Source organism: Carettochelys insculpta, chromosome 11 (assembly GCF_033958435.1).
Source record: "Carettochelys insculpta isolate YL-2023 chromosome 11, ASM3395843v1, whole genome shotgun sequence".
Classification (NCBI taxonomy): domain Eukaryota; kingdom Metazoa; phylum Chordata; order Testudines; family Carettochelyidae; genus Carettochelys; species Carettochelys insculpta.
Window position 1 is genome coordinate 26068475 of NC_134147.1, and position 15365 is coordinate 26083839.

General features: G+C 56.9%; 1 protein-coding gene across 1 annotated transcript in view; it reads left to right on the plus strand.

Moving 5' to 3' along the window:
* CELSR3 (cadherin EGF LAG seven-pass G-type receptor 3) overlaps positions 1-15365 on the plus strand; it is a 74979-nt gene that overhangs the window by 53435 nt on the left and 6179 nt on the right. Inside the window, 8 exon segments of the mRNA XM_075004885.1 lie at positions 3123-3291; positions 3717-3899; positions 4411-4537; positions 5527-5733; positions 6687-6861; positions 8629-8741; positions 9153-9232; positions 10107-10233. Of these exon segments, the coding sequence (XP_074860986.1) occupies positions 3123-3291; positions 3717-3899; positions 4411-4537; positions 5527-5733; positions 6687-6861; positions 8629-8741; positions 9153-9232; positions 10107-10233 (1181 nt within the window).

The following is a 15365-nucleotide window of genomic DNA, read 5'->3' on the forward strand; positions in this document are numbered from 1 at the left end:
GTGCTCTGCGCCCCACGCAGTGGACATGGGGTGGTGGCTGCCTCCCCAGGGGGCTCGTGTGCCCGCATGCAGACCGGTGCGGTAGTCAGTTCCGTCCGGCCAAGGCACCAGTGCTGCAAGTAGGACAGCTGCTGGAGGGACATGCGACCAACAGAAACCCCGCCCGGGCTGCCTCCTGATCTGTCAGAGACTCCTCTGCCCCAGGACCTCAGGGAGCAACTGTGTGTCCTCCCCTTTTCCCAGTCTAGGGGAGAGATGAACCCATCATTTCCTGGGCTGGGACGGAGGGAGCGTCCCCTTGGTACTGCAGACCCTGGGCCGGCAGGTGGTGGGAGCCTGCTGAGTGCTCACAGGGAGTGCCAGGCATTGCTTTCTGGCTCTCTTGGAATAGCACTGAGTGCTGGCCTCAGGAGGCCGTCTCTGGCCTTGTGGGGAGGTGGCCATGATGCAGGGGCCCTGCAGGTGGTATCCAGAGAGAGGCTCTGAGATGTCCCCTCCCAGTGAGAGAATTGCTATGGTCATGGACCTCTCTGGGCTCCTCGCTGCAGGGCCAGCAAAGACAATAGGGGTTTTGTACAACTTCCTTCCCAGGAGACACTGACGTCATACCCAGGGCTGCCATGTGGCTCATGAGCCAGGGCCCAGGACACCAGACACTTCCTACCCCCAGGTCTGTGCTGTGCCTCAGAACAAGACACAGTACCATTTGTGATGGGTTGGGTCACAGAGGTCCCCTTGGGACTGTCCCCCGGTGTGCTGCTCCTACCCTGAGCCTGCCTGACGGCGCTCTGAGCATCCCACCTTCCTGTCCTGCTGGGCCTGATGCTCTGGTCTCAACTGACAAAGGCACAGAATTTGGGTAATGACCCCCCTGCAACATAATACAGATGCTGACAACAGTTCAGATCTGGGAGGGTTCAGTTACAGGCACATGTCAGCACCCAGGAGCACAGCCCCACATAGGACTGAACCCCCAGATAAATTTGTCTTGTTCCATATAAAAGTTTTACACAGAGAAAGCTCAGAAGTTTACCCGCTTTGTCAAAGAAAAATATGCACAGCTAGTGCTACTTCCCATCCCATAACAATTATTTTACACTGGGTTTGATAATAAATGAAAATGTTCTATTGAGTATAAAAACTAGGATTTAAGTGATTGCAAGAGAAAACAGACAGATCAAAGTCAGTTGCTACAAAAATAAACAAGACGTGCCAACTGAGCCTAATACACTCAGCAACATTGTTACAAGACCATAAGTCCTTCTCATCATCATCATCAATAACTGTGGGCTCAGTGCCAGTTGGTGTCTGATGCCTCTCTCACTATTTCCTTCTGTCTTTCCTTGTCCAATGCAGAGTGGCTTAGTTGCTGTAGACTAGCTCCGCACCAACCTACTACATCATCAATCCATTCTCTGTGGGATCTGCCTCTCCTATTCGAACCGTCCATTATGCTGAATGCCAGGGTCTTGATTTTTCGTTCATCGTTCGTTCTGCAAATAGTTGTAGCTTACATTTTATAACCTTCTGCAGCAGGTTCTCGTTCGGCTGTATCTTCCTATATAATTCCTCATTGGTGACCTTCTGCATCCATCCTATTCTGAGAATCTTTCTATAACAACTCCTTTTGATGGCCAATATTCTTCTTTTTGAATCTTTCGTTATCACCCATGTCTCACATCCATACAACATACTGCTGAATACACACCTTTTCAAGATGCTCAGCTTCGTTCTTAAGCTAATTGCTTTGCATTTCCAGATCTTATCCATCACCTTCAAACTCGCTTTTGCTTTCACTATTCTAGTCGCTATTTCCTTCTTACAGTCTAGATCATACGTTATGTTGCTCCCCAGATATGTGAACTTCTCTACATTTTCTAGTTCAATGCCATCGACGCTGATCTTCCTTCCTATTTCCTTATCTCCAAATACCATTGTTTTTGTTTTATCGATGTTCATAATCAGTCTGTACCACTTCCCTTCTTTAACACTTGCACTATTTTCACTAGCTTCTCCTCATCCTCCTCAATGATAACTATATCATCTGCAAACCTCAAGTTGTTAATTCTTTTCCCAGGCACAGATACCCCTTCTACCTCTTCCTTGATCTTGTCCATTGCTCTCTCCAGGTGTGCAATGAAGATACTTGGCGATATTGGATCTCCTTGTCTCGTACCTCTACTTGTTTTAAACCAACTTCCCAATTCCCCGCATGTTCTCACCGCTGCCTCCGCATTGTCATTGATATCCTTCAACAACTGAATCAGTTTGCTATGCACTCTGTATGACTCCAACACTGCCCAAGTCACTTTCTGATCTATACTGTCAAATGCCTTTTGAAAATCAACGAAGCAAGTGTATACGTTCTTGTTCTTTCGTTGAGCTTTTTCCACCATCAGTCTTAATGCCAATATCTGCTGTATGGTACTTGTATCTTTTCTGTACCCCGCTTGCTCATCTGCTGTATGTTCTTCTATCTGTGATCTTCATCTCCCTAGTACTTATTTCTGGTAATTTTTTTCACAAGCCAGAGCTGATCTGTTTCTCTGACCTGGGCCCAGCATTTTTTCCAGGTGTTCTTGTATATCCTCTTAGCGTTGGCCAGCTGACAACCATCATTCTTTGCTTCCTATCCCTTAAAAAGTATTTTCCCATGGCAGGGCTCTTTTGTTCAAGTCTTTCCCCCTACCCCTGCCCCGGAAGAGTGCAAAATTCAAAATTTATTCCAGCCCCAGGTGGCATGGTCACATGTTTTTGTAGGACCAGCCACAGTTTAGGCTTACAGATGCAACAAACTCCTTCACAGACCATTGTTTTGAGCACCAGACCATTAAGTTCCTTATGGCCCATTAATGACTTTCACTAGACAACGTAGAATTAATAAACAGCTTTACACTTCATATCTCTAACATTCCAGACAAGAAATATATATGCATACAAATAGAATATACACATTCAGGGCATTACAGGCTCTTGAATTATAAATTACTTGCCCTGTTTTGCATAAAGCCTCTTCAAATTATGTGTATTCATATTCAAAAAACATATTTTCTTCAAAATAAGGAGGTGTAGCATCACAGTGTTGTTACAGGTGTGTTTTCTGACCCAAGCTCTGCCCACAGCCACCCCCACACTCACGAGCAGGGAAATGAATGACACCATGGAGAGCTCCTCCCCAAAGCTGACTCCCCCAGAACCTGAGCCTGCCGTCACCATCATCATCCTCATCATCTACCGCACCCTGGGGGGACTGCTGCCAGCCCGCTACCAGGTGGATCGCCGCAATCTCAGGTACTGATCTCTGTGTGTTTGTCACTCTGCCGGGCAATGCGCTGCATGCAGAGAGGCTGCGAGCAGCGGGGTACTGCCAGCTGTGTGGGGCCTGGGTGTGGGATTTTTCAGGGTTGATGGCTGCCTAGGGGCCTGTGTGGAGGCTGGAGGCTCTGTCCAGAGGTGGTATCTGCAACACTGAAACCATTCACACAACTGATCCTGCTTGGCCCCATATTGGCAGCAAGAAGACACTGACTGCAGAACATGAAGTGCCATTGCTGCATGGCCTAAGGCAGCCTGTGCCCTAGACATGGATGTTTCAGGATGTCAGTCCAGCCCTCATCAGCTCCCTGCCACTCGTCAGCCCTCTGCCATTCCCTGTGAGGCCAGGCAGGTTGGGTGACTGACAGGCTCAATGACGTGGCCCTTGCCATCTCTTACAGGCTGCCCAAGAACCCTGTCATGAACTCCCCCATTGTGAGCGTGTCCGTCTTCAGCAACCACACCTTTGTGCGGGGCACGTTGGACACGCCCCTGGTGCTGGAGTTCCGCCTGCTGGAGACGGCCAACCGCAGCAAGCCCCTCTGTGTCCAGTGGAATCATTCCAGCCAGTAAGTGCCCGGCCTGTCTGCACCACGCTCGCGCCCAGCCCAGGTGCTTGCTCTTGCTCACCCTGGGGCCATTCACTGCTCCAGCCCTTGAGGGTTTGAGTCAAAGCAACTGCAGAAGCTGAAGAGTTGCCTGACTCCTTTTAAGTCCTTGGTGCTGTGAGCTGGAGCAGAGCTCTGTCACTAGTGAGGGCGGAGGTGTGGGGCAGTCGTCAGGGAGGGTGGGAACTGTCCCACCAAGGTGCTGCCTTCTGGCACTTTACATGGACCCTGCTGCTGAGGGCAGAAGCCACCAGCTTCAGGCAGTATTGAGAAGATGCTTAAATATCTGAACATGGAAACACCCTCTTATGCCTTGCTGCCTTAGAAGGAGCAGCGAACCTGTCCAGGCAGCCCAAGCCAATGAGCAGGCTGCTGCTCTGCAGGCTGCTCCTCACCTATGCACTCCTGGCCCCTCTGGGCCCAGCAGGAGACACGACTAGCAAGGCCTTTTCCTTTGAGATTGCTCTGTGTTCTCTTATGGCTGCAGGACGGACCCTTCTGGCTTCTGGACAGCGCGGGATTGTGATCTGGTGTTCAGAAACACCACGCATGTGCGCTGCCAGTGTTCCCAGTTGGGCACCTTTGGGGTGCTGATGGATAGCTCCCACCGAGAGGTACCCAACCCTCCGCGGAGGTGGGAGGGAGGGCAGGAAGGCATGGAAAAGCTGTAGTGGGGGAAGGAGAAAACCAGAACAAAAGGGTACGTTGCAGGGAGGTGGTGATGGGTGCTGTGGACAAGTAGGAGAACAGAGCATCCCTTGGTGCTTCTGGGACCACAACTTAAAAGAGAGCTGGGCAACCTCTCTGGCTCAAGGGGCACATCTGGGTGGGGAAATCCTGTAGCAGGTCAGAAATGAAGGGCTGGGATAGGGAGTGTGGGGTGCAGGGGGTTGGAGTGTGGGAGGGGGTGCGGGGTGCAGGAGGGGCTTGGGGCGGGGGCTGGAGCACGGGGGGTCAGGGCAGAAGATTGTGGTGCAAGGAGGGTGCAGAAGAGCATGCGGGGTATGGGGGGCAGAGCAGGGGCGTGGGGCAGTGGATGCAGGGTGCAGACTCCAGCTGGGTGGCAGTAACCTTGGGTGGCTCCCAGTCGGCAGCTTAACAGGGCTAAGGCAGGCTCCCCCACTGCCCTGGCTCCTGGAAGTGACCAGCATGTCCAGCAGCATTTCTTGCAGAGGGGAGGTTCCACATACTATCCCTGCCCACAGGTTCTGCACCCTCAGCTTCTTTTGGCCACTTTTCCCCCTTCCAAGCCAATGAGAACTACTGGGGTGGCACCTCCCTCTCACAGGAGCTGCAGGGATGTGCCAGATGCTTCCAGGAGTGGTGTGGGGCCAGGACAGGCAGGGACCCTGCCTTATCCCTGCTGTGCCAATGGACTTGTAATTCTCAGGGCCAGATTCAAAGCCCACGGGCCATAGTTTGCCCCTTCCTGATTGAAATGCACCAGAACATTCAGGATTAGTCTCTGGGTGATGTGGTGCAGACAGCGCCCACTGCAGAAATGCAGCAAAAAATGCGAGGCTGCTTCTCCCCACTGCATGGAGAGAGGTGCTCACTGCTTTCTCGCCTGACTCTGCCTTTTGTCTTCGGTCTCCATCTACAGCAGCTGGAGGGTGACTTGGAGACCCTGGCCATCGTCACCTATGCCCTGGTGTCTCTCTCTCTGGTGGCCTTGTTGCTGACCTTCTCCTTCCTGACATGTCTGAAAGACCTCAAGTCCAACACCCGGGGCATCTACTCCAACATATCTGTCACTCTCTTCTTCTCCGAGCTGCTCTTCCTCTTAGGTATCAACCACACTGAACATCAGGTAAGGTGGGAAGAAGACAGTCCTGAGTGCGGCGGGATGGGGTGGTGCCAGCCGATGGTAGAGATGTAGGGTGTGGCAATGAGACCCAGCACGACCCAGGTGCACGGAGAGCGGAGCAAGAGTGTAAATTGTTTTGCTAGTTCAGTCTCCCGTGTTTCATGTTGTGGCCTCGTTTGAATGTTGGGCCTGGGACTTTGCCTGATGCACCCTGAGCTCTGGGATCACCCTGCAGGGTGCAGCCTCCCAGGCTCACTGGGACATCTGCGGGAGGAATGGGAGTCTCTCTTTGACACAATCCAACCTTTTCTCAGTAGGTTTTGTACCATACTCCTTGCTGCAGTGTCTGAGCTCCTTTTTGGGCCTCTGGCATCAGCCATAGCATTGGGTCATGTTGCCACCTCTCTGCCACGTGGCATGGGGGGTTACTTAAAATCAGCAGAATCCCATGTCTGGGGGTTGAGGAGCTCTCGCTCCTGGAGGCTGTAGTCCATCTGGCTCAGAAGTGGATGGCTACTGGGGATTCTCCTTAGCACACCTGGTGGAGTTGCTGGACCTGCGGTAGACCTTTGGTTCAAGCCCCAGAAGGGTCAGAACGTTCCCCACCTCCCTGAAGAACAGAGAGCGTCACTCAAACCACCTTCCCAATAGACACTGACCTGCGGGGGGCAGCGGGGGAAGGGACATGAACTGGGCTGCGGATGTGGGCTCTTTGAGAAGGTCTGTTCCAGGGTTTATTACTGACTTCGGATCCAGACGTCTAGCCCCTGTCTAGGGGTTTGGGACACAGCAGCTTAGGTCGGGGCAGTCAGCGGACATACAGGCCATCTCCCGGCCATGTGCAGAGCAGACTGAGGATGTCCGGAGTGCTCTGGGGGTGGCTCTGCCAGGCAAGCAGGGGCCTTCCCCCGCTGGATGGGCTGGCCGTGCATTGACTGGGGTTTTGCTCCTTTCAGTTCCTCTGCACGGTGATTGCCATCCTGCTGCACTACTTCTTCCTCTCCACCTTCGCCTGGCTCTTTGTGCAGGGGCTGCACATCTACCGCATGCAGACTGAAGCACGCAACATCAACTTTGGAGCCATGAGGTTCTATTACGCCATTGGCTGGGGGGTGCCTGCCATCATCACCGGTAGGTACTGCCTTGGGAGGCCAGAAATGGAGACGTCTTGCTCCAGCATGGAAATGGCTTGGCCTTGGGCTCTGCCAAAGGCATCAGCCTCAGAAACTCCCTTTGGTCAATGCCAGTGCTGAAGGAACAGTGCATGGGCCCCAGAAATTGTCTCCTTTCTGGTTCCATGGCCATTGTCCAGCCTGAATGTCTGGTGGGGGAAGGGGTTTGGGAGGGTGTGGTCCATGTCTGTGGGCATCCCTGTGTGTGTGTTTGGGCGGTATAGGTGTAGCCAACAGACACTAGACCATGAAGGTACAGTCGGAGAGGTACACTGTGGAGCAGGAATTATTTAGCTGTAAGGCAGCCGTGAAGACACTCTGCATTTATACCACTCCTGGGCTACGTCTACACGTGCACCCAACTTCGAAATAGCTTATTTCGATGTTGCGACATCGAAATAGGCTATTTCGATGAATAACGTCTACACGTCCTCCAGGGCTGGCAACGTCGATGTTCAACTTCGACGTTGCTCAGCCCAACATCGAAATAGGCACAGCGAGGGAACGTCTACACGCCAAAGTAGCACACATCGAAATAAGGGAGCCAGGCACAGCTGCAGACAGGGTCACGGGGCAGACTCAACAGCAAGTCGCTCCCTTAAAGGGCCCCTCCCAGACACACTTTCATTAAACAGTGCAAGATACACAGAGCCAACAACTAGTTGCAGACCCTGTATATGCAGCACGGACCCCCAGCTGCAGCAGCAGCAGCCAGAAGCCCTGGGCTAAGGGCTGCTGCCCACGGTGACCACAGAGCCCCGCAAGGGCTGGAGAGAGAGTATCTCTCAACCCCCCAGCTGATGGCCGCCATGGAGGACCCCGCTATTTCGATGTTGCGGGACGCGGATCGTCTACACGTCCCTACTTCGATGTTGAACGTCGAAGTAGGGCGCTATTCCCATCCCCTCATGGGGTTAGCGACTTCGACGTCTCGCCGCCTAATGTCGATTTCAACTTCGAAATAGCGCCCAACACGTGTAGACGTGACGGGCGCTATTTCGAAGTTACTGCCGCTACTTCGAAGTAGCGTGCACGTGTAGACGCAGCTCTGGTGTCTGCTGCTACAGCAGAGGATGTGCTGTAGTTTTCTGCTGTGAAATGTCCACAGGTTTACAGGCCAGGGTCTCATTCCTACAGAACCTACCAGGCTTCTCGCCCTTCCTGACCAGAAGGCCATGAAGCGCCTGCCACTCTGAGGCTTACAGCATGGGATGCAAATGTCCTTTGGCTGTTCATCTCGATCATGTCCCAGGGGTCATCACTCCTGGGGCATGTCTTCCCAGCAGCAAATCCCTGTTGTGAGGCTCTGCTGAGGAGCATGTCTCGAGCAGTGAAGCAAGGGGCTCGCGCCTCTCTAACCAGCCCCTTAGCCATTGGTGGATATTTCCGTTGATATGCCATGTGACCAGAGGCCTTGGTGGGAAGGGGAAGAGGGACCACTGGACTGAGAGCCAGAAGACACAGGTTCTGCCCCCATTTCTGCCCCCGGGCTCTGTTATGGCCTTGGGCAAGGCATTTTCCCTCCATAATACAGCCTTCTTCCCCTGTGAATGAGGACAATGCTACTGCTCTCTGAGGAGCACTCTGAGGCTGCATTGGCCAATGTTTGGTCTCTGTTTTTGATAGGCTGTGGTGGAAGCGGCCACAGTGGACGTGTGCAGTGACCCAATGTCCTCTCGGTGGCTGTCTCCTGGAACTGACCTTTCCCTTCTGTCCCCCGCACCAGGGCTGGCAGTTGGCTTGGACCCAGACGGCTATGGGAACCCAGATTTCTGCTGGATTTCTATCCACGATAAGCTGGTCTGGAGCTTTGCAGGCCCCATCACTGTTGTCATTGTGGTAAATGCCTCTCATGTTTTTGCTGTGTTCTGTCCCACCCCCCATGACCTCCCCTTCTGTGCACTTCATATGTCTGCATCCCTGGCCTTCCATGTCTTCCTCTCTCCTTGCTTTGCCTCCTCCACTTATATTCCCTCTGTCCCCCAAGGTTTGCCCCTTCCTCGTGTGCTCTCTTCTTCCCCCCGGGGCTTCCTTTCCCGTCACACGTCCCCAAGCCTGGCAGGAGGGTGAAGGCCAGAGGAGTTGGGCTTGTGTGGCGTAGACGGGGGAGGGGGTGGGTGATTCCAGGCCGGCACAGAGCTGAGTACGGGAGCATGTGGAGGCGCATGGCGGAGACGGCAGCACTGGACAGCGAGAGCACCTCAGGGGTGGAGCAGCAGAGGCGCGTCTAACCGTTCTTTCTGCTTTCAGCTGAATGGGGCGATGTCCCTGCTGGTGGCCAGGACGTCATGTGCCCCCGGGCAGAAGGAGACCAAGAAGAAATCAGTTCTGTGAGTACAGCTTGGCCAGGGTCCCTGGAGGGCCTGCTGCTCCGCTCCCTACCACAGGTGTCTGCATTCCTCTCCCCAGGGGATCCCCTTCGCCATCACAGTCAGCGTTTGCCTGGCCTCTCTGTTGTCCAGAATCGGCCTCAACAACGCCTTCCGCTCCCATGTCTGCTGCCAACAGTCATTTCTCTAACGTCTCACCCCAGCTCCCACAGCCTCTTCCTGTCAGGCCCCTGCGTCTCACCAGCCTCCTCTCCGGCCGGTCCACTGCTGAAAAGTGCTCCCTCTCCACAGCCCGGCCCATGTGAGCCCCCTGCTCAGATCCCTCACCGGCTCCCCTCGCTTGCCTCCCATCTACCCAAGGCTCTGACCAGCCTCCCTCTCGGTGCCGTCTCCTTTTCGCTCCCTCGTGCTGCCTGCACTCAACCCAGCTCTTCTAACTGCCCCGTTAGCCTCTTCTCCGCTGGTGCTTTCACTGCTTTCTTCTGAGTCGTCCCTTACGCCTCCCCCAGCCCAAGCGTCTTCCGTACCCAAGCCGTCCTGCCCATCTCACCCAGAAGAGAGGCACCTCGGGGCCGGGGCTGTATCTTCCTGCGTGCTTTGCCGGTGCTCAGCTAGTCGCGATCTGTCTGGACCGGGCACGGGCTTGGGAGCTGGACTCGTGCAGCAGGCGCAAACAGGGTGTCAGTGCTGCGGGGGGTGGGGAGGGGTGTTGTCACACTGGCTGCTGGTGAGCCGCTGGGGAGCTGGCAGCCTGGGGCAGCAGTGTACTTCCACTATGGCCCTGGCTCCGAGTGACAGTCTGTGGAGTAACACGAGAGTCTAACCTCTGCACCCCTGTCTCTGTCTGCCTCTCTCTCGCTCTCTCTCTCTCCAGCATGACGCTGCGAAGCTCCTTTGTTCTGCTTCTAGTTATTAGCACTACCTGGCTCTTTGGCCTCTTGGCTGTCAACAACAGTGTCCTGGCTTTCCACTACCTCCACACTGTCCTCTGCAGTCTCCAGGTAACTCTCCATCCAGCCTGGCCCTCCACCTCTCGGAGCATCTCTCACTGCCGCCTTTGGACAGGGAACAGTGCTAGGGACATTTACGCAACGCAAAGGCAGGTTAAAGGGCAGCCAGGCAGCACTGAACAGGGCAGGAAAGATGGAAAACGGAGCTGGGGTCTGTTGGCACCTGCTCTGCAGCATTCCCCTGTGCTTCCCCCAGCGCCCCCATGCTGCCTTCCTCAGTCTGGCCCTGCAGTCATCTAGGAGCTCCCTGGCTTTCCTGCTCCCCCATGCCTGGGTCCACGGCCCAGGCTGACCCTGGAGGTCCCCTGCTCCCAGCTCTCCTGTGCTACGCTCCCCAGCGCAGACCAGCCCTGCAGCACCACAGCAGCCCCCGTGTTTCATTCTTCCTGCTCCAAGGAGGGCGGTAAGCTGAGCTTTCACCCAGCAAACAGGGCTGTCTTAGGGCAGCAGCATGGAACTGACTCCTCCCAGCCTCTCAGATCCCCACCTGCGGATGGGCTGCGCCGCTCACACACATGTGCGTGCACCCCACACACACACACGGACATGCACACATTGGCTGTTCATGCCTCTCTGGCGCGCGTGTCCCAGAGATAAGCCGAGGTCGGCGCACCCTTCCAACACATTGCCAGCACTTATCCCTCCGCACACAAGCTTCCCCCAGGCAGTCACCCTGCCGGTTTGGCCACCGGCAGGGTCCCCCCACCCTGCCTCAGGAGTGTGACCCAAAGAGGGGCGTTCTGTTGGAGCGCAGCACACGCCTTCCTGCAGTGCCTGTGCCCTGCCCTTCCCTTCTCTCCCTCTTCTGTGCTCGCTAATCCCAAGGACCTGCTGTGTGCCTTGTGCTGCCCTGGGGGAGCTCCTGATTTCTGGCACCCTCCTGCTGCTCTGCTCACTCATAACCGGACTGCTCCCGCGAGTGGTTGTTGCCCAGGTTCACCTTCTAATTTGCCAGCCTTGCACAGTAGTTTTCCACTTCTTTCATTTGGGGACCCCTAGCAAATGCCAAATGGGGGTGAGACCCGCTTTGGAAAGCTCAGAGCTAGTCTGCTGCCCTGGGGGTCTGCAGACCACTGGTGGAAACCCACAGTTCTATGGCAATAACTACCCTTAGACACAGCCTGTGGGACCCCCCAAGTGTCTGCAGACCAGAGGTTGAAAACCGCGGCTGGAGAGGGACAGAGATCTGCTGCACTGAGAAGAGACGTCCCTTGTCAGCCCAAATGAGTTGCTCGTTCTGCACTGGGCCGTAATGGGACAATAACGAGCAGCTTCAGAGGAGCTTCTGCTGTCAGGAAATGGATCAGCAGACAGCTGGGCCTATATCTGAAGCAGATGCACAAGGGCTGTTGGGAGCTGTGTGCCAGGGCACACTGACAGCCACCAACAGCCACTGCTTGAATTACCCCAGTGGCTGCCCAGCCTAACCCCTATATGGACAATGATGCCCCATCACCCCCAAAGCCACTGTCACTGTGACTCCTGGCTAGCAGCCTTGCGCCTGCTCCCTGGCCGTGGATCAGCTGCCCAGACAGCCCCAGTTTGAATTTTCCCCTTCCCCTGGGACAGCCACTCTCCTCTCTCCCCTTCTGTACCCCTGGGCCAGGGCCTGGCAGGCAGCAGGCCCTCCTTGTAAGTCGCTGGTGGCCCAGCAAGCAGGTAGAGCTGGGAGCCCAAGCTCCAAGCACTGAGACATTGTGCTAGCTGGAGTGTATTCATGTTTGCACCTGTCCATGGCCCAAAGCTCCGTCAGTCTCTGATTCCACCCTAGAGCAGACCTGCTGCTTCCCAGGGGAAGAAACTGGTTCAACCACTGCCGGGCCTCACGCAAGTGAGAGAGCAGGGCAGGCACCTAGTCCTGCCCCAGAGATCCATAGGGAATGTGTCCAGCAGGAAGCACTCTCCCAGGGGGAGCAGCTGGGGCCTTCCACTTTCAGGGGCCAGTGACTCCTGAGGGGCCACCTGCTCAGCACAGAAATGAGTCTGCTCTGTGGCTCTGCTGCCCTGTTGGGCATCTAGATGCAGCACTCTGCACTGTGCTGGAGATTGACCCACATGCAATGTTGACCCAAGTGACTGGAAGGCAGGGATGCAGTGCCAGGCAGTGCGAGCGAGGAGAGCCGAGTGATGGGAAGGCAGGGATGCAGTGCCAGGAAGTACGAGTGAGGAGAGCCGACTGACTGGAAGGCAGGGATGCAGTGCCAGGCAGTGCGAGTGAGGAGAGCCGACTGACTGGAAGGCAGGGATGCAGTGCCAGGCAGTGCGAGCGAGGAGAGCCGACTGACTGGAAGGCAGGGATGCAGTGCCAGGCAGTACAAGCGAGGAGAGCCGAGTGACTGAAGGGCAGGGATGCAGTGCCAGGCAGTGCAAGCGAGGAGAGCCGAGTGACTGAAGGGCAGGGATGCAGTGCCAGGCAGTGTGAGCGAGGAGAGCTGACTGACTGGAGGGCAGGGACGCAGTGCCAGGCAGTGCGAGCGAGGAGAGCCGAGTGACTGAAAGGCAGGGACGCAGTGCCAGGCAGTGAGAGCGAGGAGAGCCGACTGACTGGAAGGCAGGGGTGCAGTGCCAGGCAGTGCGAGCGAGGGGAGCCGAGTGACTGGAAGGCAGGGGTGCAGTGCCAGGCAGTGAGAGCGAGGAGAGCCGACTGACTGGAAGGCAGGGGTGCAGTGCCAGGAAGTACGAGCGAGGAGAGCCGAGTGATGGGAAGGCAGGGATGCAGTGCCAGGAAGTACGAGTGAGGAGAGCCGACTGACTGGAAGGCAGGGATGCAGTGCCAGGCAGTGCGAGTGAGGAGAGCCGACTGACTGGAAGGCAGGGATGCAGTGCCAGGCAGTGCGAGCGAGGAGAGCCGACTGACTGGAAGGCAGGGATGCAGTGCCAGGCAGTACAAGCGAGGAGAGCCGAGTGACTGAAGGGCAGGGATGCAGTGCCAGGCAGTGTGAGCGAGGAGAGCTGACTGACTGGAGGGCAGGGACGCAGTGCCAGGCAGTGCGAGCGAGGAGAGCCGACTGACTGGAAGGCAGGGACGCAGTGCCAGGCAGTGAGAGCGAGGAGAGCCGACTGACTGGAAGGCAGGGGTGCAGTGCCAGGCAGTGCGAGCGAGGAGAGCCGTCTGACTGAAAGGCAGGGACGCAGTGCAGGCAGTGCGAGCGAGGAGAGCCGAGTGACTGAAAGGCAGGGATGCAGTGCCAGGCAGTGCGAGCGAGGAGAGCCGTCTGACTGAAAGGCAGGGACGCAGTGCCAGGCAGTGCGAGCGAGGAGAGCCGACTGACTGGAAGGCAGGGATGCAGTGCCAGGCAGTGCGAGCGAGGAGAGCCGAGTGACTGAAAGGCAGGGACGCAGTGCCAGGCAGTGTGAGCGAGGGGAGCCGAGTGACTGAAAGGCAGGGATGCAGTGCCAGGCAGTGCGAGCGAGGAGAGCCATCTGACTGAAAGGCAGGGACGCAGTGCCAGGCAGTGCGAGCCAGGAGAGCCGACTGACTGGAAGGCAGGGGTGCAGTGCCAGGCAGTGTGAGCGAGGAGAGCCGAGTGACTGAAAGGCAGGGACGCAGTGCCAGGCAGTATGAGCGAGGGGAGCCGAGTGACTGAAAGGCAGGGATGCAGTGCCAGGCAGTGCGAGCGAGGAGAGCCGTCTGACTGAAAGGCAGGGATGCAGTGCCAGGCAGTGCAAGCGAGGAGAGCTGACTCACTGAAAGGCAGGGACACAGTGCCAGGCAGTGTGAGCGAGGGGAGCCGAGTGACTGAAAGGCAGGGATGCAGTGCCAGGCAGTGCGAGCGAGGAGAGCCGACTGACTGGAAGGCAGGGACGCAGTGCCAGGCAGTGAGAGCGAGGAGAGCCGACTGACTGGAAGGCAGGGGTGCAGTGCCAGGCAGTGCGAGCGAGGAGAGCCGAGTGACTGAAAGGCAGGGACGCAGTGCCAGGCAGTGTGAGCGAGGGGAGCCGAGTGACTGAAAGGCAGGGACGCAGTGCCAGGCAGTGCGAGTGAGGAGAGCCGACTGACTGGAAGGCAGGGATGCAGTGCCAGGCAGTGCGAGCGAGGAGAGCCGAGTGACTGAAAGGCAGGGACGCAGTGCCAGGCAGTGTGAGCGAGGGGAGCCGAGTGACTGAAAGGCAGGGACGCAGTGCCAGGCAGTGCGAGCGAGGAGAGCCGACTGACTGGAAGGCAGGGACGCAGTGCCAGGCAGTGCGAGCGAGGAGAGCCGAGTGACTGAAAGGCAGGGACGCAGTGCCAGGCAGTGTGAGCGAGGGGAGCCGAGTGACTGAAAGGCAGGGATGCAGTGCCAGGCAGTGCGAGCGAGGAGAGCCGACTGACTGGAAGGCAGGGACGCAGTGCCAGGCAGTGCGAGCGAGGAGAGCCGACTGACTGGAAGGCAGAGACGCAGTGCCAGGCAGTGCGAGCGAGGAGAGCCGAGTGACTGAAAGGCAGGGACGCAGCGCCAGGCAGTGTGAGCGAGGGGAGCCGAGTGACTGAAAGGCAGGGACGCAGTGCCAGGCAGTGTGAGCGAGGAGAGCCGTCTGACTGAAAGGCAGGGACGCAGTGCCAGGCAGTGCGAGCCAGGAGAGCCGACTGACTGGAAGGCAGGGATGCAGTGCCAGGCAGTGCGAGCGAGGAGAGCTGACTCACTGAAAGGCAGGGACGCAGTGCCAGGCAGTGTGAGCGAGGGGAGCCGAGTGACTGAAAGGCAGGGATGCAGTGCCAGGCAGTGCGAGCGAGGAGAGCCATCTGACTGAAAGGCAGGGACGCAGTGCCAGGCAGTGCGAGCGAGGAGAGCCGACTGACTGGAAGGCAGGGATGCAGTGCCAGGCAGTGTGAGCGAGGGGAGCCGAGTGACTGAAAGGCAGGGACGCAGTGCCAGGCAGTGCGAGTGAGGAGAGCCGACTGACTGTAAGGCAGGGACGCAGTGCCAGGCAGTGCGAGCGAGGAGAGCCGAGTGACTGAAAGGCAGGGACGCAGTGCCAGGCAGTGTGAGCGAGGGGAGCCGAGTGACTGAAAGGCAGGGATGCAGTGCCAGGCAGTGCGAGCGAGGAGAGCCGTCTGACTGAAAGGCAGGGACGCAGTGCCAGGCAGTGCGAGCGAAGAGAGCCGACTGACTGGAAGGCAGGGATGCAGTGCCAGGCAGTGC